Genomic DNA, 24120 nt, shown 5'->3' on the forward strand with positions numbered 1-24120 from the left:
GCAACATTTGTTTGAAAGATAAACAATAAAGTTTTTTAACTTTTGTTTTCTATCAGTTGGTGAATACTTGTTAAAAAATTAAAATTGCATCTTTAACCTTTTTTTATTAATTTTATATTCGTAATTAATTAATTTAATTTTTTGGTTTGAAAAAATATGATTATAGACAAGTCGTTGAGCGTCAAGTAAGATCTTACGAATACTTGTATATCTAATATAATTAATTTTTGTTTAACTTTTCGCAAAATTCCTTTTTTGAACATTTTTGTACATATTTACAAGGTAGAGATAATACTCTCGGACTCACAAAATAAAAATTTAAATTAAATTACTCTTAGTGGCTTATGCAATAACTTACCGCACACACTATATATAGCCTTCCTACTGCTTCGAAGTGCCGCATTATGCATTCTTCGACGATAATTGCTTCGCTAATTCGGTATATTTGAGGAACTTTGATTGTGAACTCTCGCTGTATGGATTGATTATGGGCGCACTCATGCTACCCGCACCCACTGGACTCTTCGAAGCGCTCTTCGGCGATACAGCAGCCGATTTTGGCGAACAAGCCAGTGATGATGGCGATTTAATGGTGCTAGCCAAAGTATTTAACTCACCACAATCCTCCTTGCTGTAATGTACTTTAGAGAAGTGATGGCGGTAGGCGCCCTTTGAGCTGAAAACGGCATCGCATTGTGTACACTTGATCATCGATTCCGCATTCGTATTCTGCACGGCATCATTACAGGCCCAACTGAACGCCATCATATTGCCCGACAGCTGTGAGTTGTGACTGATGCCATTCGAAGTGGCGCTGCGCGTCTTCATTGTTGGCTTCTCAGTGGTTTCGCAGAGTTTCTGCAGCGCAGCGAGCGGATTCGCATTCGATTTCTTATTTGTATTGTTGTTGTTGTTATTATTAGTTTCAGCGCTGGTAAAACTGTCGGCGTTAGTGTGAGACTGTGCGTTAACCGCGCCACTGCTCATATTATTTAAGCTATCAAACATGGAAGAGAGCGCTGTGAGGCTGCTACCCACTGCGGTGAAGCGCTTATCCGCCGGTGAAGCCATGGATTTGGGCGTAATTGAGCGTTCGCTGGCGCTTGGACTTGTAGCGCGCGAGCAGGGTGTACGCGCTTGCGGCTTGTAATGCAGCGCATCGCTCGATTGACGCTCATCTTCGTGGTTATCGATCATATTGAACTCCTTCTTAACGGATATCTTTTGTGGTGACAAATTCATGGCGTCCTTCTGCTCGCTCGCTGGCAGCTCTTGTGACTCATTGTTGGGTTCGGTGGACTCTGTGGGCTCCGATTTGATATTCAACAACTCTGTATTCATTACGGAAGCGGCTTCGTCTTCTCCAGCTGCAGCAACGGCTTTCTGCTCCTTCGTTGCCACCAACTTGTCTGGTGTAAGACGTGGTGTCGCTTGCGATGCGCGCTCTGCGCCACTCCGTTCGGGCGTAAATGACTCGATGCGACTGCTGCAACGCTCGGATATCGAACTGGATTCACTAGCGCTGCGATCTCGCGCCGAGTAGTTGGAATAAGAACGCATAAAATGCATGGTTTGTGGATCTAAGAGTGGTTTCGTGTAGTCCACGCTATCGTCAATACCGAGACGCTTCAAAATGCTCGAACCCAAGGGTGTGCTGCGTTGACTGCCATTACCGCTGCTGGCGTAGTTACCGCCGCTATTACGTGGACGTGTGTCGAAACTTTTCTCGATCAGTTGCTCGATGGCATTGAGCACCGAAGGTGTGGAAGATGTGCTCGCCTTTTCACCATCCTTTGGTAATGGATATAGTATTTCTGGACGCGTGGCGGAGGCATGTGACATATTGCTATCGGCGGTTTTGCGTCCATCACTGCGGCCGCTCGGAGTTTGTGGACTTGCCAGCTGTTCGATGGCATTGAAAGTTGATTTCAAACTATCGCTGCTGTTGTTGTGATTGCGTGCCGGCACCAGCAACATTCCGCCCAGACATTGCCGTATGTGATCGACAAATAGCGCTGTCTCGATCTTCTCACCACATTTCTCGCATGTAATCTTCGTAGTGGCGGCAAAGTCACGTAACGGCTTCAGTGCCGGGTCCAAACTGTTCAGTTTGTAATCCTGTTGCGCACGCTCCAACTCCAATAGCTTACGCACTGGCAATGACTTTTTGCGTTTTTCACGCAGCTGTCGGCCGCCACGTCGTCCCGCATTGGTAGTGGCTGCTGTAGTGGTCGGTGTCATTGCGGCATGCTCCACACCGCCCATAGCACGCATCATATGCTCCTTGTAGTGTGAATTTTTCATCATGTGATTGCTGAGCTCCTTGAGCGTGGCGAACGCCTGATCGCACACCTTGCATGTTAGCACGGCACTTACAGTAGCCGCCGTATTGTTGTTGTTGTGCTGGTGGTTGTTGGGACTAGCGAGCATTGCAGCGGCGGCGGTATTCGCGGACGTTGGTGGCGTTGTCACGACAGGTGATGTTGATGTTGTTGTCGTTGCGCCGCCGCCATTCGATGTCGAGCTGCTGCTATTCGAGTTCTTATCATCCGTCGACTTCCATGAAATGATCTGCTCTTGGGATATTATGTTCGTGTAGTGTTGCGTCTCCTGCATGTGCGACGTCATTTCGGCTAACGAACGAAAACTCTGTCCGCACCACATACACTTGAGTATCTCGCGCGTTTGCTCGGCTCCTTTGCCCAGCCAGACATCTTGGCCACGCACCAGCTTGCGTGGCAATGGCATCGTTTCTTTGATTAACAAATTGAGATCAGATTTATTGGCGGCGGCGGCAGTTGTTGTGTGCGTTGTTGTTGCTGCGCTTGCCGATGTAGCCGACATTTGGCCGGCATTAGCCGAGTGACGTAAGTGATGTGTCGATTGAGCTGTCTGATTGCCGCCGCTGCCATTGGTGGAGAGACCGGTGTTTGCGGTCGCCGTGGCTGGCATATTGACACCACAGTGTTGCGTCTCCTTCATGTGTACCGTCAAAGTGGCGAGCGTGGGAAAACTCTGTTTACACCAAACACACTTGAAGACATCGCGCACGGCATCGGCGCCCTTATTCAGCCAATGCGACTGCCACGCACTGTGTCGTCCACCACTGTTCGCGTTGTTGTTGTTGCCATTCGCACTCAGTTGGCGGTGAGGCGGTAGCTCGGCACTGTCTGTAGCCGAGCCAAGTCTTGTCATTTCAGTCATTTTCTCTAACGCTTTGGTAGCTTCATTTGGCAATAGTTTGTGTTTACCGCTCCATTCGAGTGGCGAGAGTGGCGATTTGGGTGGCGATAAGCTGGCTGCGGCCACAGCGGCTAAATATGGATTGATTGTGGGCACCCAATTGCTGGCTGCCGTTGGCAATGCGGTGCGTAACGTCTTACGCATTGTCAGGTGAGGCGGTTCTTCAACTGTTGAGGCGCGTTTACGTCCACCAACTGTCAAATCAAGCGGACTATTTGCATCCATTACTGCATCAACATTATTAGCTCCACCATCATGTTCATTGCGCTCCTCATTGTCATCCTCATCATCACTCTCACGCTCGGACATGCGTCGGCGTTTGGTGCTAAAATCCAGCACTGGCTCATCCATTGTGACATCCGTTTGTGGTGAGGTGGGTGTTGCAGGCTGTCGATTTGTTGTTGGCGAGTGCGCCTGTGTTGCTTGTTGCACCAGTGATGCTGCAGCTGCCAGCGGATTGGTTAGCAACAGATGATTTTGTTGTGCTGCTGCTGCTGCCGCGGCATTGAAGTATGCAGCCATGGCGGCGGATTGTGGTGGCAGCAAGGCGGCTGCTGCAGCCGGTGCTAGTGTGGCCTGCAGTGGTAGTCCTGCTGGTGGTGTGCTGGGTAGCGAGCTCGTTGCGGGTGTTGTGGAACGCTCATTGCCGGAGCAATGCGAGCCGTTTGAAGGACAACGTCCCTCCATAGCCGCTGCTGATACATTTGACTCGCGCGATTGGCAACGCGGGCTGGTTAACTCACTGTAATTGAATAGGAATGCGGAAATTTTTGATAATTTGAATATACTTGATAGGGATTATAATAATAAAAGTTTTTTTTTTTATTTTTTTAGGAAACAACTTATTTGTGCGTTAAATACACTATTTTTGGGAAAATAATATCGATTTTTTCCAATAACTCAGTTGAAACTGTTTGTAAATGTGATATTTTTGTTTATCTATGAAAACCAGAAGAAGAAGAAGAAGAGGTATGATTTCTAGCCAAATCAGTTAATTTTGGGGTATGTAATGCTTGTTTTATAAATAACGGAAATCTTCTGAAATGCATGGAGTAGAGTCGCTTTAGTAATTATAAAATCCATTCATGACTTCGGTTTTTTCCATTTCTGCATCTCAATTTTAGAGTTTATCTTCTCATTTTGTCATGAGAAACAAACATATTGATGTAGTTAATTTCATAATTTCATTTTAGTTAATTAAATGCGGAGCATACAGCTGCTTAATTTAGTCAATCAGCGAATTATCCAATTTACAACTTATTAATTTACTCTATTAAAGGTTGTAAGAAACTCTAATAAGCCATATAAATTTACCTTACTTATAATTTGATTTTTGTTCATTAAAGATAGATCAGAAGCTGCCTTAATTGAGTAAATTAGCAAATCATACAATTTACATTTGATTAATTGACTCAATTAATGTCTGTTAGAAAGCACAATACAGCAAGGATATGTATACTGTTAATTTAAGAATAAGAAAATCAGTTTATTAGAAAATGGTTCCCTCTAAATCTAAACAATCAGCTAATTGACTCAATTGAGTGGTAATATTAAACATGTTAAAATGATTTACAGAAATCTTTGGAAGTTTTACAAGCATATTTAGTGTTATTAGATAAGATATTTAATTCATTTCGTCAATTAGCAACGTTTCTCAGACTTATTTGTGTTGAAAATGAGCTAATTGACAACTACTAGGGTGACCCTTAAATATTCAAATTTGATGCAACTGAGAATCTGTGAAGTTGAGTCGCACAGGTGATAGATCTTTCATTTCTCTAAAGGGCTTCAAAAATTAATTCATATTTTTTCAACAAAACCTAGACAATTTCGTACTCTTTCATGACACTTAAGTAAAAATTATAACAGAATTTCTTTTATTTACTCTCCAACTATTAACCGAATTTTACACTCTTCAATCTGAACCAAAATGTTTACTATTATGATATGAAAAAGAATTTCGACTCGCTAATACCCCTGACAGACGGCGTCGTTAATTCGGGTTAACTGCTTTAATCGGGGTTAATTCGAGAGTTATCTCAGTTAACTCCGTTTGCTAACTCCCATTTAATCCTCAAAATTTTAGAGAGTTAGTGGGAGTTCGTGGCATTTTCGTTGGCAACATTGTTAAACATGGCCGCTTTTTATCTATTGTGAATGAAAATATGCAATACTAACAGCTGTTTTTCAATTAAATGTAAACAAAAACATACGCATGCTAATTTTTTCTAAAATGGAAGTTTTAAGAATAACGTATTTATGTATATTTTTTTAATAATTAGTGATTTTGTACTAGTTGTGAGACTAACAACCGCAATATTTCCTTTCTATCCAATTTTATTTCACCAAAATGGAAATATTATTACCAATCAGCTGTTATTGGAGTTTATAACTCGCTTTGCTGCCGTCTGTCACCCACAAAATTGGAACTGATTAAAAGCGCAGTTAATCCGAGTTAACTCTGCCGTCTGTCTAGCGTATAAGTCTTTTAAGAGTAGTGAATCGAACAACCAATTGGTGTAAATGAAGCGAATTGGCATAATTAGGGAGAGAAAGTAAGAAGAGAGAGAGAGAATAGCAAGCGAATATATAAATCATATATTCCGTACATATATATATTATTTAAATTTCTAGCTTTGTTGTTGCTTTTTAGAATAATTTTGCTTAGCAAGTAGAGAAGTAGCATTATGAATATTTGAGGTTCCATTACCTTGCCAGACTTAGAAAAAAATAATTTCGATAAAAAAATATTATTTCATTTATTTTCTAACCACCCTAGTGCCATATATTATATATTACAAGAATAATTAATTTCATATCAAAATCGTATATAATAATCACCTTGCTGTGAGCGCCTGCCTATAAATTTCCAGCATAACTGCTTCGTGCAACATCATTTCTTAGCTGCCGGTGTTTTTTTTTACTCACAAAAAAAAAAACGATGAAGCAATGTGCGAACAAACACACCGGTATTTAATTGCGCTGAGAAAGCACAATTACAAACGCAAACACAGCATTTACACGAACAAAGAATTAACGTTCAATGGCGGCCTAGTTGTGGTTGTTGATGTTAATATTGTTGTTGATTTATAATTTTTATATTTTTTGTTGTTGTTTTTTTTTCTTTTTTTCTGTTGTTATTATTATTGTTGTGACTTTATAATTTTATAAATTTTATATATTTTGTTGTTGTTTTTTTATTATTATTTTTTCTTTTTTTCCTCGCCTTCCTCGTTTAATTGATTTTAATTTTACTTTTCTGTGTTTTTTTTTGTTGTTGCTTTTGGCACTCGTGCGTGCGGGGGTTTTTGGTATTTTGCCGTTATAAACGTGGCATTCACAAGGCTTGTTGTATTAAACACTTGCCATTTGTCGCATACACTTTGTATGACTGATTTATCAGTGTCCACGGAAACCGCGATTAATTTGCGCCGTCATTTTGTTTGTGTTGTTGTTGTTGTATATCTATTTTATTTTCTCTAGCAATGCTTTCTTTTAAAAATAAATAGTACTAATGCTTTTATGTTCTCGTTTTAAGACATTCGCTGATTTATTTAGTAGCTCTACTGTCAGATTTTCACATTCTAGACGCTCCACTAGTTCGCTAGGCTACATACATACAAACAAACAAACATACAAACAAGTACTATAAAGGTGGCTATTGACGCTGCTGGGCAGAGATGGATGGCATTTCACTAAGCATTTATTTGTATGTATGCATGTAAGTGTGTTGGTGTCTTTTGAATTTGTACGAGAACGTGTCACTAGCGTGTTATGCCTCTATCAAAAACACACATGTCAAATAAATCAAATGTCAGGCGGCTGGTTTAGTGATGTGCTGCGCGGAGTAGTGGAGTAGAGGTGATGGTGGTGGTGGCGTTGCGGCGCTGAGACGCTGCTTGGTAGCTAGCTCTGTGTATGTGAAGCACAAGGAAAGGAATGTGCTTGCAATGATTTGCTTGCTGTTGTTGTTGTTTTTCTTATTGTTTTTGTTGTATGCTCACTGCTGCTGCTGCTACTGCTGACGCACGCTCCACTGGATAAGTGAATAAATGTGCTGTGGCGTGTTGTAGGTTGGGCCTACACTCACATACACACATCTATATAAATCTATATGTATCAGAACAGCCAGCTGACTGCATGTGCGTGGCAGTGGTCACCCTGTCGGTCACACCGGTTGACGTTTTGGCACTGCTGCTTCTCTCACTCCTGTTGCTGTTGCCGCTCGCAGAGTGACAGTCATCAAAAAGTGTCAATCTCAAGCAAATACACGCACTCACGCACGAACGCACACTGTGTGTGGTGTGTGTAGAGGCACAAATATGAATGAGGGCAATGTAAACAATTTCCTTGTGTTTAAGTGGGTGGCAAGGCTGCGGTGTTGCTTGTATTGCTGCTGCTGGCAACGTGCGATTTTGCTATTGCTGCTACTGTTGTTGTTGTTTTTGTTTTTATTATTGTTTTTTCTTTTCCCTGCGCTTTATTTGTATTTAGCTGCCTCTATTTTTATTTTATTAAATTTCTTTTCGTTTTTGTTTTAATTTTCATTTTATAGCAACTCCCGCATAGCTCGCCTTAGTCCAGTGATTTAATAGCTATTTGCTGTAATTTATAGTCTCTCATTGGTGTTGTTGTTTTTGTTGCTAAGCGCTATTTATTTATTTAGCTTTTGTGCTTAAAGTTTTTCGATTTTCTGGTTTGCTTATTTTTCACCGTTAATCTGCTGCTGCGTTGTTATGTCCGTCTGTGCCTGTGTGTTTAAATTATAGTATGTTTTAGTATTTTTTTCTTAATTTTTGAAATGGATTTGCTTGTATGGCATATAGTTTAGTTTGTTGTAAAGTCTAATTAATGTTTTTAAAGTGATTTTAGGTAAATTTTGTGGCTTTTAAATTGTTATTTATTATTTTAAAAATTGTAAAAATTATTACTAAGAAATTATTATTTTAAAAAATTTAAAAATTATTTAAAGTTTTATTGGGCATTTATTTGTAGTTTTTTGTTATTACAGTTATTATTTTAATTTTTTAAATATTATTTTAAATTAAAAATTATTATATTTCTTTTTAAATTCAATTTTATTTTATTTATTTATATTAATTAATTTATTTATTTTGTTTTTGCTTTAAAATTCAAAATTTCTATGTATTTTATATATTTTTTATACAATATGCAGCTTTTGCATTCAAAATTATAATATAATTATGTACCTAAATCGTTTTGATTGTAATATTTCCTCCTTTCAAAGAATTCAAGTAATTTTTGTATACATTGTGGCTTTTTTAACTTTGTGGCTGTTCCAAGTCTGCTTTTTATATTAACTTTATATTTCTTATTAGCATTTTATTTACTTTAAGATTTTACTGTTCTCATTTCATTTAGCGTTAAAATTGATTAAAAGTTTATTTATTTAAATAATAATTTACAATTATAATACATTTTATTATTGTTTTAACACATTTTTCTCAAATGTGACTTCAATTGCCATTTTAATTGTGATTTTTCTTATATTTGTTATTGTAATTCGTATGTAAGTCTCACTTTTCTACTATTTTACTGTCTTTCTAGTATTTTTTTTAATTACTTTTTTAAAGACAAATATATATTTTTTAAATTAGTAAACCTTTCTCAGTTTCGGTCAAGAAGGCTTTCTCCTTTTCGGTGATCGTAAAGATTTTTGACCGCTGTTTTGTATTAATTTCTAAATATGCAGAATTTTTCACGTTTTATTTTCTTTTATAGAGTTCTTGGTTGGTCTTCAGTTGCATGTTTATTGGTTTTGTAGTCAATAATTGTGTTTAAAACTTCTTAAAATGTTCTCTAAATATTTATTTTCTATTTTAAATCGCAAACACAGTTTAATTTGCAATAAAATTCTTAATTTTTTCACAAATTTTTGTCTGTCCTTATTTCTTAGTACCATAAATATCGTATACTTTGAGCCTGCTGCATTAATTTTACTTTCAATTTGTTATATATTTTTTTTTAAATTTATTGTTCCTAGATTTGTCACAAAATCATTTTTTTCGGTAATTTTTTTACTTTATTATTTTTTGAAATTCATTGAAATTAATTTTAATTTATATTAATCAATATTAATTTATTTATTTAACTAAAGTTTATTTTTATTAATTTAAAAAAATATTTAATTTCTTCGATTAATCTTTTGTCCATAATACTTGTTCATTTTACACCAAAAGTCTTTATGCGCTCTCTGCTGTCAGTAGAATAAAAAAAATTAATTACTCAAGTTTTCTCACATACACGTGCTCAGCTTACGCGCTTTTTTCTATTTTCAAAGTTTCTTTTTTTACATTTATTTCATTAAATTATATACACAAATATTTTTATGACAATTTCCACTTGATTTCTAATATTAATTTGCGTGCAATTTTATTTTTGTTTTAATATTTTATAAATATTTTTACGAATTATATAAAATAATTTTAGTCTGACTAGACATATCAAAATTTTAAACAAATTATTTTTTTTTTATTATAGTCAATTTATTATTATTTTATATTTTTCAAAAGAGTTTTTTATTTTTATTTTTAAATTTTTTATTTAATTATTTTATATTTTTAATTAAAAGAGTTTTGTATTATTATTTTGTTATTCAATCCCACCTCATCACTGCATTAAACACAAAACAATCACAAATAAAACAAATCTTCAACACTTCTTCACCTTAGCTTCCATAGAGCACCCATTGATTGACACTAAACTTCGAATTGTTGTCAATTGCGTACGTCAGTGCTGACACTATGATTTCAGCGTTTAGCAAATGTCCTTGCCCGTGCACACACAAATGATAACGCCGCCAACAAACAGCGACGACACTCCCGCCAACACTAAAAGGCGCTAGGTTGAGTCCAAAAGCGCAGCAAGAAAAGCTGCAACAGCAAGCCGTAGCAACACAAACACACACCCACACACTTATATAAATATATATGTAAATACAAACACAACGTACGCTCGCTTGCTTATTGAGTGTCTAACACGTTTTCACTTGCTTATTGTTATTGTTGTTGTTGTTGCGGCTAATGCAATATTACAATATTGCATGCGCTTGCTGCTGTTGTTAGTGTTTTTGTTGCTGTTGTTTGTATTATTTTTTTAACTGTCAAATATGCACTGTCGCTAACAAGTGAAGTGAAGCTGCTGTCTCTTGTTTTTGTTGTTGTTCTCGCTGCGGCGTTAATTTTAGTTGTTGCGAAAATAGTTGTTATTCTGCTTGCTTTTGTTGTTGTTGTTGTTGTCGTAGTTCTATTAGTATTGGTAAGAGTAAACGCAACACTATTGAAATGATTCGACATGATTCCGTTGAAGCGTTCAGTTGTCGACTAAAACATCTTTTTGACACTGACAACGTTGAGAGCTGACAGCCCAATATACAATGAAAGCAAGGCAGCAGTGGCAGCAGGCAGCAGGAGTAGCTGTAGCAGCGGCAGCACAATGTGATGTTGACTCGACACAACAACAAGGCAAACACAATGACGATAACGATGACGAAGACGAAGAAGACAACAACGACAACGGTAACAACGTTGGTCACCACACACACAGCGTGTCGACAGCGCTGCCGACAACGACGACGACTTGAACGATGTGTGCGCACGACAATCAAAATGAAATGCTGCTTTCGCCAATGCTGGCCAGCATTCTACTGCAGCTGAGGCTACTGCTAGCTGTCGGCTGCTGCTGAGCTGAGCGGTGGCGCACGAACGAAGAACGATATGGTCGTAAAATTGATATATTAAGGGAGTGCGCGCAGGCTGGGCTACCAGCGTAAAGTGTGCGCACAGCGAGTGTTGTGTGCTCTCCGGACATAAGAAACACACACACACTCACATAAATGTTTGCAAAGCGCAGAGAGACGCCAGTAAAGAAGCGAAGTGCAAAAGAAGAGTATTTGCTGCTCATATGTGGCTAGATTGTGCAAAAATTGCGCTAGCAGGCTGGCGAGAGTGCCAAAAACAACAAAAAAGCCTGTAGCCTTGCACTCTCGCATGCTCATGCGAGCGCTTCTTCACTTGTATGCAAGCATAGTTTTAGGCGCTGCAGCCGCTAACATGCAGCGTGCAGTTTTATTGCAGTGATTTTTCATTTGTTTTCATTTTGCAATGTTAAAAGTCTTGCTGCATAGCGTTTACTCACTCAATGTTATCGCATGCGCAGCCTTTGCGCTCTTGCGTTCGTTCGTTTTGCGCTGCACGAGTGTGTTTGTGTGCGTGTGTGCTTTGTTTTGATTTGATTTATTGTTTTGGTTTGGCGTTGTTGCTGTATAAAGTACTACCAAAGGTAGCAGCGTGTGGGGAGCGCTATGCAGCGCTAAACACATGTTATGTGCCCACACAAGACAATGCATTTGAGTGTGTGTGTGTATGAGTGTATGAAAGTGTTATTTGCTTATAAGAGCAACAATGAGTTGACAAGAATTTTTTTTGAATGAATATATAAATGTTAAGATGTATGTTTGTATTTATGTATGTTAATTTTCCTCATTCTTATCTCCCCAGATTTTGTTAAAAAAATTAAAAAAATAATAATAACTGAGTGTCACTTAGCAGCCGTTAATACGCTCGACCTTCATTGCGTTGACTGCTAAAAAGCGCGCAATTTGTTGCAATTTGCAATAGCAAGAACTGTGCTTTAATTTACTTGGCAAGGCTTATATAGAGCAATTTTGAATACAAACATATTTCGTATATTGCCTCATATTACTGGAGACAATGCTAATGCCTCCCAGAGATAAGCTAAAATTTAGAAACAAAAGACGAAAAAAAAGGAATAATATTAATATTAAAAAAAAACAAGTAAGAAAAGGCTAAGTTCGGTTGTGTTCGAAATTGTATACTCTCGCAATTTATTTATTTAATTTTATTAATATAACACACAATTTGATCCACATATTCGGCATATATATGGTATAAAGTCCATTGAAAGTTTGGAAACCCTAATATTAGGTATTTGGGAGCTAGGTGAAGTTATGACCCGATTTCACTCATTTGTGGTACGGAGAAATATTATTAGAAGAAACATATTCCCTCTGAATTTCTTCAAAATATATACTTTCGGTAAAAAATTCGTTAGAAACACTAAGGTTCTCATATTCGATATATAGGGTCTTGAAAACTTATGAACCGATTTTGGCGATTTTTAGAGTTGCGATGCCACTCTTTAAATGCAGTATTTTTGCAAAGTTCTGTTCTGATATCTTCACTAGTGCTTACTTTACATATTGTAAAGTGAAGTATTTAGATCGACTTCAAAGTTCTGGTATATAGGAAGTAGGCGTGGTTGTGATCCGATTTGCCCTATTTTTACAACATACCACTGGAATGCCAGGAAAATATTATAAACCGAATTTCATTTAATTTGGTCGAGTAGTTTTGGAGATATGGTTTTTGGCCCATAAGTGGGCGGAGCCACATCTATTTAAAATTTTGCATACCAATTTGAGTGCAACTTTTCTGTACCATGTTTGTAATGAAATTTAAGGTTTCTTTACTGAATTAAAGCATTTTTAATAGTTTTAAACATAACTTTTGTATGAGAGGTGGGCGTGGTTATAATCGAATTTCTTCCATTTTTGGACTGTATAAGGTAGTACCTAAAAAAAGGACTCTAGAAAGTTTCCTTGATATAGCTTTAGTCGTTTAGGAGATATATACAAAGCACTTAGTAAGGGGCGGGACCACGGCCATTTTACTTTGGTAGATATATATAATCCTATATCGTTTACCTCGTTTAGTTTTAGGTGTTACAAACAACCGTTATGTGAACAAAACTATAATACTCTCTTAGCAACTTTTGTTGAGAATGCATAAAAATTCGTCCAAGCAGTATTAAATACTAGTATGAGTTTGAATGAATTGGCCAACAGGAAGGCTGTAGTGTTCCACCAGGACAACGCCGGACCACACACATCGTTGATGACTCGTCAGAAGTTACGGCAGCTCGGATGGGAGGTTTTATCGCATCCACCATATAGCCCGGACATAGCGCCGTGATTACCACCTGTTCCTGTCCATGGCTAACGCCCTTAGTGGTGTAAAGTTGAACTCAAAAGAGGCTTGTGAAAAGTGGCTGTCCGAGTTTTTCGCAAATAAGGAGGGGGGCTTCTGCGATGGGGTATTATGAAGTTGCCGTCTAGATGGAAACAGATTATCGAACGAAACGGCGTATATTTGAACTAAATCCGATCACTGTAACACTTTTTATAAAGCATTGAATAAAGAGCAAAAAAACGGAATAGAGATACACTATTATGAAATTATAACTGCTACTGATTACTGAAGATGTCGAGTTGAAAACATTAAAATCTACTACCGAAATTCGGAGTCAGTGGCCTCAACTTTCAGAGCGCTACGTCCAATTTATGGTCGTTTTAATCGTCTTGTCAGACAGCTCAATGATAACCGAATATTGTTGGACAATATGTGGTTCCAACAAGACGGCGCCACAAGCCACATAGCGAATCTCGATTTATTCAAAACCAAGTTTTGTCAACGTGTAATTTCACGAAAATTGGATTCAGCGTCTGGACTTCTGCAAGCGTGCCTGTGGTGACCATACAAAAGAAGTCGAGTTCCACACATAATGGTATATTGTTGTTTTATTAAAAAAAAAACTTTTGTAGGGCTCTTATTGAAAAACCTTTTACTAGCATTATTTCCAGATTTTTGATTAAAGAATTTTTTAAAATATAGGTAGATTTTATACTCACTAAAGTGATAATTCTAATTTAAATACTAACCTCCACTCTTTATATAATATTCATGCAAATTGTAATTTTTTCTGAATGTATTTCTATGTTTATATATTAACCCATTTCTATTAAATATATAAAAAGTATGCAATAGCAAATACCAACGCCAAAAGTTGCTAAAAAACCATCCGCAAACAAGTAATGATGAAATAAATAAAGCGTTGAGTAAATATTTCCATAATTATTTAGAAAATCAAAAATCATAACAAAATTACTAACATTAAATAGCCTACGGTCACATTTGAAACTGACAGCAATAAAGTTTGTCGGAATTAAATACTGGGGAAAAAAACTCAGTCAACAATCAAAAGGGTTATGTCTAACTTTTTAATTGCAATTCAAGTGCAAACGGGCAGAGGGGTGATAAAAATTATGTATTTGGGTTTTGGATATAGAATGCACAATTGAAGCAAAATAACAGCTGATGCATTGCAATTGGGTTTCAGGGTTTGGTAGTTCGAAAGGGGGTGTTGAAAAGGTGGGCAAAAAATATTTAATAAATTAATAGAGTAAGGAAAGTGATTTTGAGAGTGTTGGCACTAAAATATGATTAATAATTTTGTTATAATAAAAAATAGTAAATAATTTAAAAATATTTATATAAAAAAATACGAGTCAAATTTAACATTTTAATTTTAAAAATATAGTTAAATATAAGTTTTAATTTCTTTTTGTACACTTGTTTTTTTATTTAATTAAAAGAAAATATATAAATTTTTATTTAATTTGTTTTGTATTTTTATTAAAAAATTTATAATTTTATTAAGAATTAAAATATATACGTAAAATATATATAAAAAATACGATTCAAATGAAATGTTTTAGTATTAAAATTTTATTAAATATAATTTTTAAATCTTTTTGTAAAAATGTTTTTTTTTATTTAAAAAAATATTATTTTTTATTCAAATTTGTTTTTAAATGTTTATTGAAAACATTTATAATTTTATTAAAAAATAAAAAAAAATATATATAAAAAATACGATTCAAATGAAAAATTAATATTAAAAATATATTTAAATATAATTTTAAAATTTTTTTTGTAAAAATGTTTTTTTTTTTATTAAAAAAAATATAACTTTTTATTATATATATATATATATATATATATATAAAATACGATTCAAATAAAATTTTTTTGTATTAAAAATTTTCATAATATAATTAAATATAATTTTTAAATTTTTTTGTAAAAATATTTTTTTGTTAAAAAAAATATATTATATATATTCAAAATTTTTTTGAATTTTTATTAAAAAAATGTACAATTTTATTGAAAATTAAAAAAAAAAACATATATAAAAAATACGATTCAAATGAATAATTAATATTAAAAATATATTTAAATATAATTTTTAAATTTTTTTTTTTTAAATGTTTTTTTTTTTATTTAAAAAAATATAATTTTTATTTATTTTTTTTTAATATTTATTAAAAACATTTATACTTTTATTAAAAATTAAAAAAAAGACATATATATAAAAAATATGATTCAAATAAAATTTAAAAAATATAATTAAATATAATTTTAAATTTTCTTTTGTAATAAGTTTTTTTTATAAAAAAAACATGATTTACTTATTCACAATTTTTTTGAAATTTTGTAAAAAACTTTATAATTTTATTAAAAATTGCATACATTTTATCAATTATCAGTTTTTGTATAAATAATATTTTTTTGGCATTTTTTAAATAAATTGTTAATAAAACATTTTTCACGAAATTCTTAAATTTTGCACAATAGATTCTTTCCTTTTTTTCTGAAAAAGCAATAGAATCTACAGTGCACTCACACTTATCATCCAACACAGTCACACACACATACTCAGTTTCAAACACAGCAACGAAATCTCGTGCCGGCTGTCAATCCATCAATGTTTACACATTTGACAACTGCAACAAATGCGCGTGTATGGATGTGTGTGTTGGCTTGTTTATTGCAGAGTCGCTTGTGTGAAAGCTCTTAGCTCTTAGATTTATGGCTGTATGTATACATGTGCATGGCGCTCGCAATGTCATAAATGCAGCAATGTTGGCCGATAAAAATCGCTCCTAAGCCTGGACGCGCGTGTCCAAAGATTTCTGACAGTTCACGTCCATTGCTGTTTTTCGTTGCATTACAAACGGAAATGCATCCATATGTATGTATGTTTGTGTGTGTTTGTAAGCATACTATTGACATTGCGAGCGCCTTTTATCTGCCCATGTGCTGGTATGTTAGATGTGCCGCTTTTCGAAATCATGTCGTTATGCCGTTGAATTTTGACACTCACGTCACTTGTGAATGGAGTAGGCAGGGTTGCATATATGTACGTGTGTGTGAGTTTGCTCTCACTTGTGTACACTAACAGATTTGCGGGAATTTTAAATTTTTTCGCAAGTTTGGTATATGCAATGGCACACTTGTTGAGCCTAACTGCACAGTTGTATATTCATATGTACATAGGGTATTCATGTAATGTTGGCGAGAGTTTTCTTGAAATTTCAGCATCAAGAGTTCCTTAAACACCTTAAATGCTACGGTAAGTGGAGACATTTTGTTAGGTTAGGTTAGCAGTTGATCATTAATTAACTTTGGTATATTTAAGTTAATTTGTGTTAAGTGAAATTCACCTTCACGTGAGACTGAAAAGAGGCCTTGTCACTCGTCAAACAAGACAGGCAACTATTTTGTGTAAACATTTGATACACTTACTTTATAACGGTATATGAAAATTTCAAAAATCTCAAAATTTCCAAAAAAAACACTGGCAGAAGTCCAAAATTTTTAGCACAATTATTAAAAAAAAAAACTACATTTTTTCGGAACCACGCCAATTTGTCAATATTGTTGCTGTGCTTTTCTCTATAATAATAAGTAATACGAACGTAAATTCCAGATTTAAAAGGCGATTTGATAACCGATTTAAGTTTATCTAAAAAATAACTCCGTGAAAGGTCTCTGTTAGTTTATATTTTCGTTTGTAATATAATTAATATTTTGACTTGTACTTATGTCTTTATAAAACCGATTTTTTTTTCATATAAAAACCACTTTTTTCTTTTTTCTCTCTTTTTAGATTTTCGATTGAACTGTATTCAAAAACAGCATTCACCGAATGAAAATCATTTGTACCATGCAGGTAATTCACAATAAATTTTTTAAATTAAGTATAGTTAGGGGCCATCCATAAATTACGTCACACGAATTTAAGGACTTTTTAACCCCTCCCCCCCTCCTTGTCACAAGTTGTCACATTTTGATATTGCCCTAAATTTTGAAATATGATGTCACAAAGCTTTTGACACCCCTGCCTCTTGTCACACAATGTCACTTTGTGTTAGGCAAACATGTGGTGAAAATATATGGAAGTTGAACTATTGAAATATTAAATAATAATATTCAATTGGATAAATAAATTCTTACTCTTCAGAAATTAATATATGTTCTTAAAAAACGTTTATTAAAGCTGTGTATTTTTCGCACATTCACTTCTACATATCATCTGATGTGAATGGTGAATGTGGAGTATCAGTGTTGTGAGCCTAATTATTTGGTGAAGGTGAGGTGTGTCAGTGTTGTATGCCGAGTTGTATTGGAAACCGAAGTTTATTTATCCAAAATTTCTTAAGATTTGATATACAGTATACTCTCGAAAAGTAAATTCTCAAAAAGTAAATAATCGTGGAAAAGTTAATCACTTTTAAGATTACACACGCACCTCGAAAAAGTTAATTTTTTATTTACTTTTCAGAGAGTGTGATAAAAAATTCGAAACGAAGCAAGCAGCGTTTTTTACGATGTTGCAAAAACACTTACTCTCTTGTTTATCGCGTCTTTTTAGTAAATAAACTCTCCTACTTGATCCACTGGTTTAAAAATGAAAACGATGCAAATCAGGTGCCAGACTTTTTGAATTGTCGTACAAAAGTGGTCAGAAAATATATTGCAAAAGAAAAAAACAAAAGAATATTCAAGATTTTTTCTCTTCATAGTAAATACATATGTATGAATGTAAATGTAAATATGTTTTTCATGTAAATCCATTTGTTTTATTGAAGCAAATAAATGAATGAATTTTTTCAGTTTAAAAATGCATTTAATATTATAAAAACAGATAATTTATGTATGTATTTGGAAAAGTAAATTATTCGAAAAAGTAAATTACCCAAAATACCAATCGATTTACTTTTCGAGAGTATACTGTATAAACAAATAGTTAAAGCTTCAAACTGCAGGTTAATTCTTGGTGGTGCGAGTTGGGAGGTCTTTGTTCTTCGGGAAAACCCCATTCTTGAATAGTCATAGGTTCGAATTAAATTAAAAAAATATAGATTTTTTGAAACCGAGAATAAGGGAAGACCTATAAGGGAAGAAAACTCACTTTCACCAAATGGCAGCATAAATGATACTAAAACTCAAAACTTCCGTATGAAATCATACGCGTGATTGGTAAGCTTTAAGGTTTCATATGATTTAATGTAAAGCTTAAAAATATATCTCTTGCCTCAAGTGTTACAAAATCATTAAAATTTGATCAGAACAAATGTAAATTTACATATATTTGTATGTGTGTATGTCAAAGATGTGTTCAAAATCATCTAATCAGCTCAATTATAACCAATTTGACAGTTAGACACGGCATGATACATGATACTGATACATTTTCTCTATATCTTCATACATACTACATCGGTATGTATAGACGATTAGACAAGCAGAGCAGCCTTACACAGCAATACATATGTATGTATGTGACAAGGCGGCATATGCTGGCAGAAATCATTCATAAAATTCAAAACTATCACAACAACTCGGCTATGTTGTCTACACCGGCGTGGGAATTCGCTATGAATTGCGAACAGACATACATACATACATATGCTCGCTTAAATAAACATTACATACAAACAAGTGAACATGTGCAATTGCTCGTCTATTAAACCCACACACGAGACATACTGATACACACACATACATACATATATACATATGAGCAACACTCATGAATAACTCGTTCAACAGCAAGCAGGCGCATTTTTTCTGCATTCTTGCTTGCTTTTTTTCCGTTAATAAATACAAGTGTGTATGAGTATTTGCAAGCATGCCACTAACGACTCGATGAGGGAAAGTAAATATGTTTGCGTTGCGAATCAGTTAGAAGCCTCGTTGGTTGGTTACTTATTTGATTGTCATTGTGTTGACTATTTCTGGGCGATGAAAGTGATGAAATTCAAATGAATTGCGACAAGCAAAGCTGTAAAAGCGACCACAGTGGCAAAAAACACCAACAAGCAACAACAAACAACAGCGAGCAGTAGCAGCATTTGACTTGAATCAGCGCAGGAGTAAAAGCAATGAGGCTGCAAGGCTATGAGTGCGCTGAGGAACACATGTGAATGTATATACGTGTGTATGTGTGATGAGTGCTCGAATGAATGAATGTCAAGTGTGGTGATATATGCAACATAACAAGTGTACAATCTAACAAGGCAATAGCAATTGCAACAACAACTGCTGCAACAACAACAACATTAGAAAATAAACAAAAACATCAACAACATAAGCGAAAATAACAACAACTACAACGAAAACACCGACCGGAGTAGCAACAACATCCATATAAACCAACAACAATTTGTACAATAACAACAACAACAGCCACAACTTCCAACACGGCAATAACGCAATAAAACTCTGACTCTGGCAGGTTTGGTGCTTTTCGGTAGCGTTACGCCAAGCCAAACTGATGAAGTTGATGCTGTCACACATGATGTACACCAACACAACACAACCACTTTCTTGCACAGTCACACTCGCTCAAACAGGCGCACACATAAATCCCCAAACTAGCATTTAGAGTGTTTAGATGGATGGCTGTGTGAAACAAACAACATGTTGACAGTCCGAAGCGACAATGCGTTTAGAATGAGCAGATGTATGGAGTTGTATTAGCAACAGCAACAGCAACAACAATAATAGACGTGAATAGTAGACATGAGGCACCTTTAGTGGCTTGCACTGTGGGTTTACAGTGATTAAAATGTGATGGAGCATTAACTATGGAAATAAGAAACTGCGAAAGTCAGTTATCGAATTCATTAGCAAAGCGATGTGCTTGGATCTATGCAAGTTATATTACTACTTATAATTTTTAAGTTAAAGAGCTCGGACTGACATAAGGATTATAAAAATAGCTCTTTCTCTCTCTTTTCAAGAGTTTACTAGATTAGAGTTATTCAATCGAAGGGATTAAACGGCAATTCCCGAAAAATTATGAAAAGTTCCAAAATAATTAACTCGATATCAATTCCATGAGCGATATGTATATGTATCAGTGGAGCTCTCAGAACAACGCCGAGCCAGGCATTAGATGTTATTCTGTACTTACTGCTATAGACATATTCTGTAAGCAGCAGGCGGCGAAATCGGCACTTGGACTGAGAGAATCCTCACTACTGCAAAACTGCAATAGGGGATATTCTAGTATACTCGGCAAGTTCCCATTTGTACCAAATAGGACGGATTTTTGTAATCCTAAAGAAATTAATCTAAACTCGGAACTACATATGTATATCATTCCCCTCTAGAGAGAAGTGAGATATGGGAAAAGTGGACAAAGATTCAGTGATAAGTATCTACACGAACGGGTCAAAACTAGACAAACGAGTTGGAGGAGGGGTATTCTCAGAAAAACAAGACACCAAAATCGCCTTCCGGCTATCGGATTATTGCAGTCTGTTCCAAGCAGAGATCACTGTAATTAAAGAAAGCCTTCTCGATCTGTCAAAAATAGTGTTAGCGACCAGACAAATATTCATATTCTCGGATAGTCAACCGGCTTTAATATCATGTAAGTCTCATAGAATATCTTCTAAAATAATGAAAGAATGCTTAGATTTATTATTGACAATGACGTCATATTTCACGATACACCTGCAATGGGTCCCAGGACATAGTGACATCCCTGGGAACTGTGTGGCAGATGGCCAATAAAGAGGCAATCTATATACCTCTGGCAACTTGTAAATACTTAATCGATAAACAGGCTGAATCACAATGGAAACAAGTAACGACTTGCTCCGTATGCAGACAAACGAGGCCAGAGTGGAATAAGAGTCGAACTTGTCCCTTATTGAAATTTAAGAGGAAAGAAACAAGAACCCCTATAGGGGTGTAAACGGGACACTGTCTGATTGGGAGACACGAAAGCAGACTGAGTCTATCTTTCAATGATTAATGCAGAAGCTGCCAAGAAGAAGAAGAAGAAATGATTATACACCTTTTTTTGTGGATGCAAGGCTCTGTATAGGAAAAAAATCGCAACTATTGGACGCGGTTTTCTCGAGGATGTGGGCGAAGTTGCTTATGTCAAATTGTGTGAACTTTTTCACTTTATCGATGGTGTGAGGGAACTCAGTCCCAGTGGTATCCAATAATTCCATTCTATTCCTTATAGCTGGTCTTTCTGGAAGAATTTTCTTTAGAATACTTGGAATGAAAGTAGTGTAAGATGAAGTACCTTTTACAATTAAGACATAAATTGCCAAAGTTATGATTATTTGCTTTCTTATCTTATGTATCCTACCGACTTTTATTGGTGATGGGTCTTCTTTCTTTATTGTATCTACTCGCAGTATTTCTAAGCCCTCCCAAATGGAGTTCACGTGATCTCAAGACTTACTCTGTGTGTTGAGTTTAGTAACAAATACTAATTTAATCAAGAAAATAAATGAAAGAAGTCCAAAGAGTCTTTAGAGAAGTACAGTAAAACCTGTAAAGTATTTAGTATTATAATTTGGACACTCGCTCAAATTGGACAAAATGTTCTGTACCAACATCATATAGTACAAACAATTTCTTCATAACATGGACACTCACGTAACTTGGACAAAATGCCCTGAACTGCAGTTGTCCAGCTTAGACAGGCTTTACTGTATAAGTCTCTTTGTTTCTCTCTTAATGTTAGCACAAATATGATAATCGTTTATGAGTTATTTGAAAAAAATCTAGTTAGTACTCAATCATTAAAAGTAGGTGTAGTAATAGTTCTGGACGCTCTGCAAAGCTTTTCTCTAAACTAAAAGTATTGTATATGGACTTAGCTTTCGTCAGAAGTTAGTAGAAAAATAATTTGTTTTTCGATTTGTTTTTACAGTATGTACTATGCTAGTTCGAATATACATATATAGTTCTAGAAAAAAAATATTGAGATAGTAAATTCTGCTCTCAGAACATGGAGAGATTATACTAGGTTAGGAGAATAAGATAAATAAAATAAGGAGAGAAAGAAGTAACATCTTTAGGAAAACAGTAAATACAGTGGAATAGAAGTGGAAGATAGAAAAGCTGGAGGAAAAGAAAACGATTTCTATAGTATCCAGTTGTTCAGGTTTACTAAAAAGCTGATAATGATTTTCTATAAGGAATTGTGTATCAATGTCTTAAGAAGAACGACCAGCTATCTCTTCAAATGTAGCAACTTAAAAAAAGGTCAGGGAACCTTAAGTTTTCCGGGAAAGTTCATAAGCTGGTTCATAGCAACAACTGAGAGTTATTATTTCAACGAAGCTGCAGGAAGAGAAAAAGCGAATCAATGCACAAAAGTTGAAGAGTTGAACTTGAGAGTTGAATTTTGTTCAGATACAGGAGCTTGCGTGATCTCCTCATAATTTCGCAATACACAATCAATATGAGAAAAAATATTCCAATTATGACAAGATAAAAATAGAGAAGAATAGAGAATGTAGACACCACGCAAAAATGGGTTCTAAAAATATTCTTCTTGTCTATGAGAGAAAAACTTTACAAAGTCTATATATTAGGATGGCAAGTTCAACTTTACACCATCAAGGGCGTTCACCATGGACAGGAACAGGTGGTAATCGCGTGGCGTGGATGCGATAAAACCTCCCATCCGAACTCCCGTAGCTTTTGACGAGTCATCCTCGGAGTGTGTGGTCTGACGTTGTCCTAGTGGAACACTACATTCTTCCTGTTGGCTAATTCTGGACGCTTCTGGTCGATCGCCTGCTTCAAGCGGTTCAGTTGTTCGCAGTAGATGGTAGAATTAAGCGTCTGGCCATATGAGAGCAGCTCATAGTGGATGATTCCCTTCCAATCCCACCAAACACACAGCAAAGTTTTAGCAGCATATCTCAGTCGTTGATTGCGTCAAATCATGCGGCACCCAAACATCAAACATGTATCCTGCCTTCTGCATGGTTTGATGACTAATTTTTATCCCCTGGGCGATGTAACGAGATGCCACATGCCGGTCTAACTCGATGTTTTCCATGATTTGATCGGTATTCGTCGACACATGTCTTCCGACGGCGGGCTGGTGGCGTTTTCGCCCGCTCTGTTTCAGCGAAACCATCGAAACCCGCAGTTCGAAGTGATGGAGAGAGAGAAAGAGCTATTTTGTAGGTTATGTCAAGAGCTTTCAAAGATGTATAGTATTGCCAGAAACGAGTTCTGTTATGCTTTATACATAGCCGCGAAAAAAGACAAAAAGGCGGAATGGAGATATTTATGAACCTAATATTTTCATTAATATCCTACATAATGCTAACCCTTTTCCCCAAATTATATTGAAATTGTGTAATCGCTGTCCACTGTGCACTGCGCTATCATCCAAAATAACAACAACTAAGCAAGTACTCACAAGTGAAAAGCACAAAAACAAAAGCGACAACTAAAATTCAATGGCAAAAACAATGCAATTAATTTCACTTACAACAAATCAACGACAGGATGAGCAACATGAGTAGAAGTAAAGCAACAGCCGCATATGGATCAACAGGAGGTGACAATGCGCCAAAAGACTCATACGAGTTGGTAGGACTAGAAATTATTGCACTGATGAAGCTAGTGCTGCTCATGGTTGTTGTTGTTGATTGTTGTTGGAGGTGTTGGTACACATAACTGCGGCCTGGCCTGTGGCCATGGCTCTTGATGCGCGCCACCGAGCTGTGAGCTGTAAATGATGGACTGTTATAGTGAGCGTGAATTTGAGTTTGAGTTTGAGTCGGAGTTCGAGTTAAAGTTCTTCTTGATGGACTAGTTGCTGTTGCTGTTGCTGCCACTAATGCTTGTGATGATGATGTTGACAAGCAGCGCGCAT

The 24120-nt window shown here is 35.7% G+C and overlaps 1 protein-coding gene across 2 annotated transcripts in view; it reads right to left on the reverse strand.

The window, feature by feature from the left end:
• Window positions 1–375: 375 nt before the first annotated feature.
• The window catches only part of LOC105208531 (protein tiptop), a 277909-nt gene continuing 254164 nt past the window's right edge, over window positions 376–24120 (reverse strand). The window contains exons 1-3 of one of the 2 annotated variants that reach the window (XM_011178420.3): window positions 9931–10906; window positions 6085–7993; window positions 376–3985 (exon numbers count right to left, since the gene is read on the reverse strand). In XM_011178420.3, coding sequence (XP_011176722.1) covers window positions 403–3985; window positions 6085–6140 — 3639 coding nt within the window. In that variant the 5' untranslated portion in view covers window positions 6141–7993; window positions 9931–10906 and the 3' untranslated portion in view covers window positions 376–402. Of the gene's footprint in view, window positions 3986–6084; window positions 7994–9930; window positions 10907–24120 lie in introns of those variants that run through there. The other variant, XM_054226984.1, reaches the window with a different exon arrangement.

This window comes from Zeugodacus cucurbitae, chromosome 3 (assembly GCF_028554725.1).
Source record: "Zeugodacus cucurbitae isolate PBARC_wt_2022May chromosome 3, idZeuCucr1.2, whole genome shotgun sequence".
In the NCBI taxonomy this organism is placed as follows: Eukaryota; Metazoa; Arthropoda; class Insecta; order Diptera; family Tephritidae; genus Zeugodacus; species Zeugodacus cucurbitae.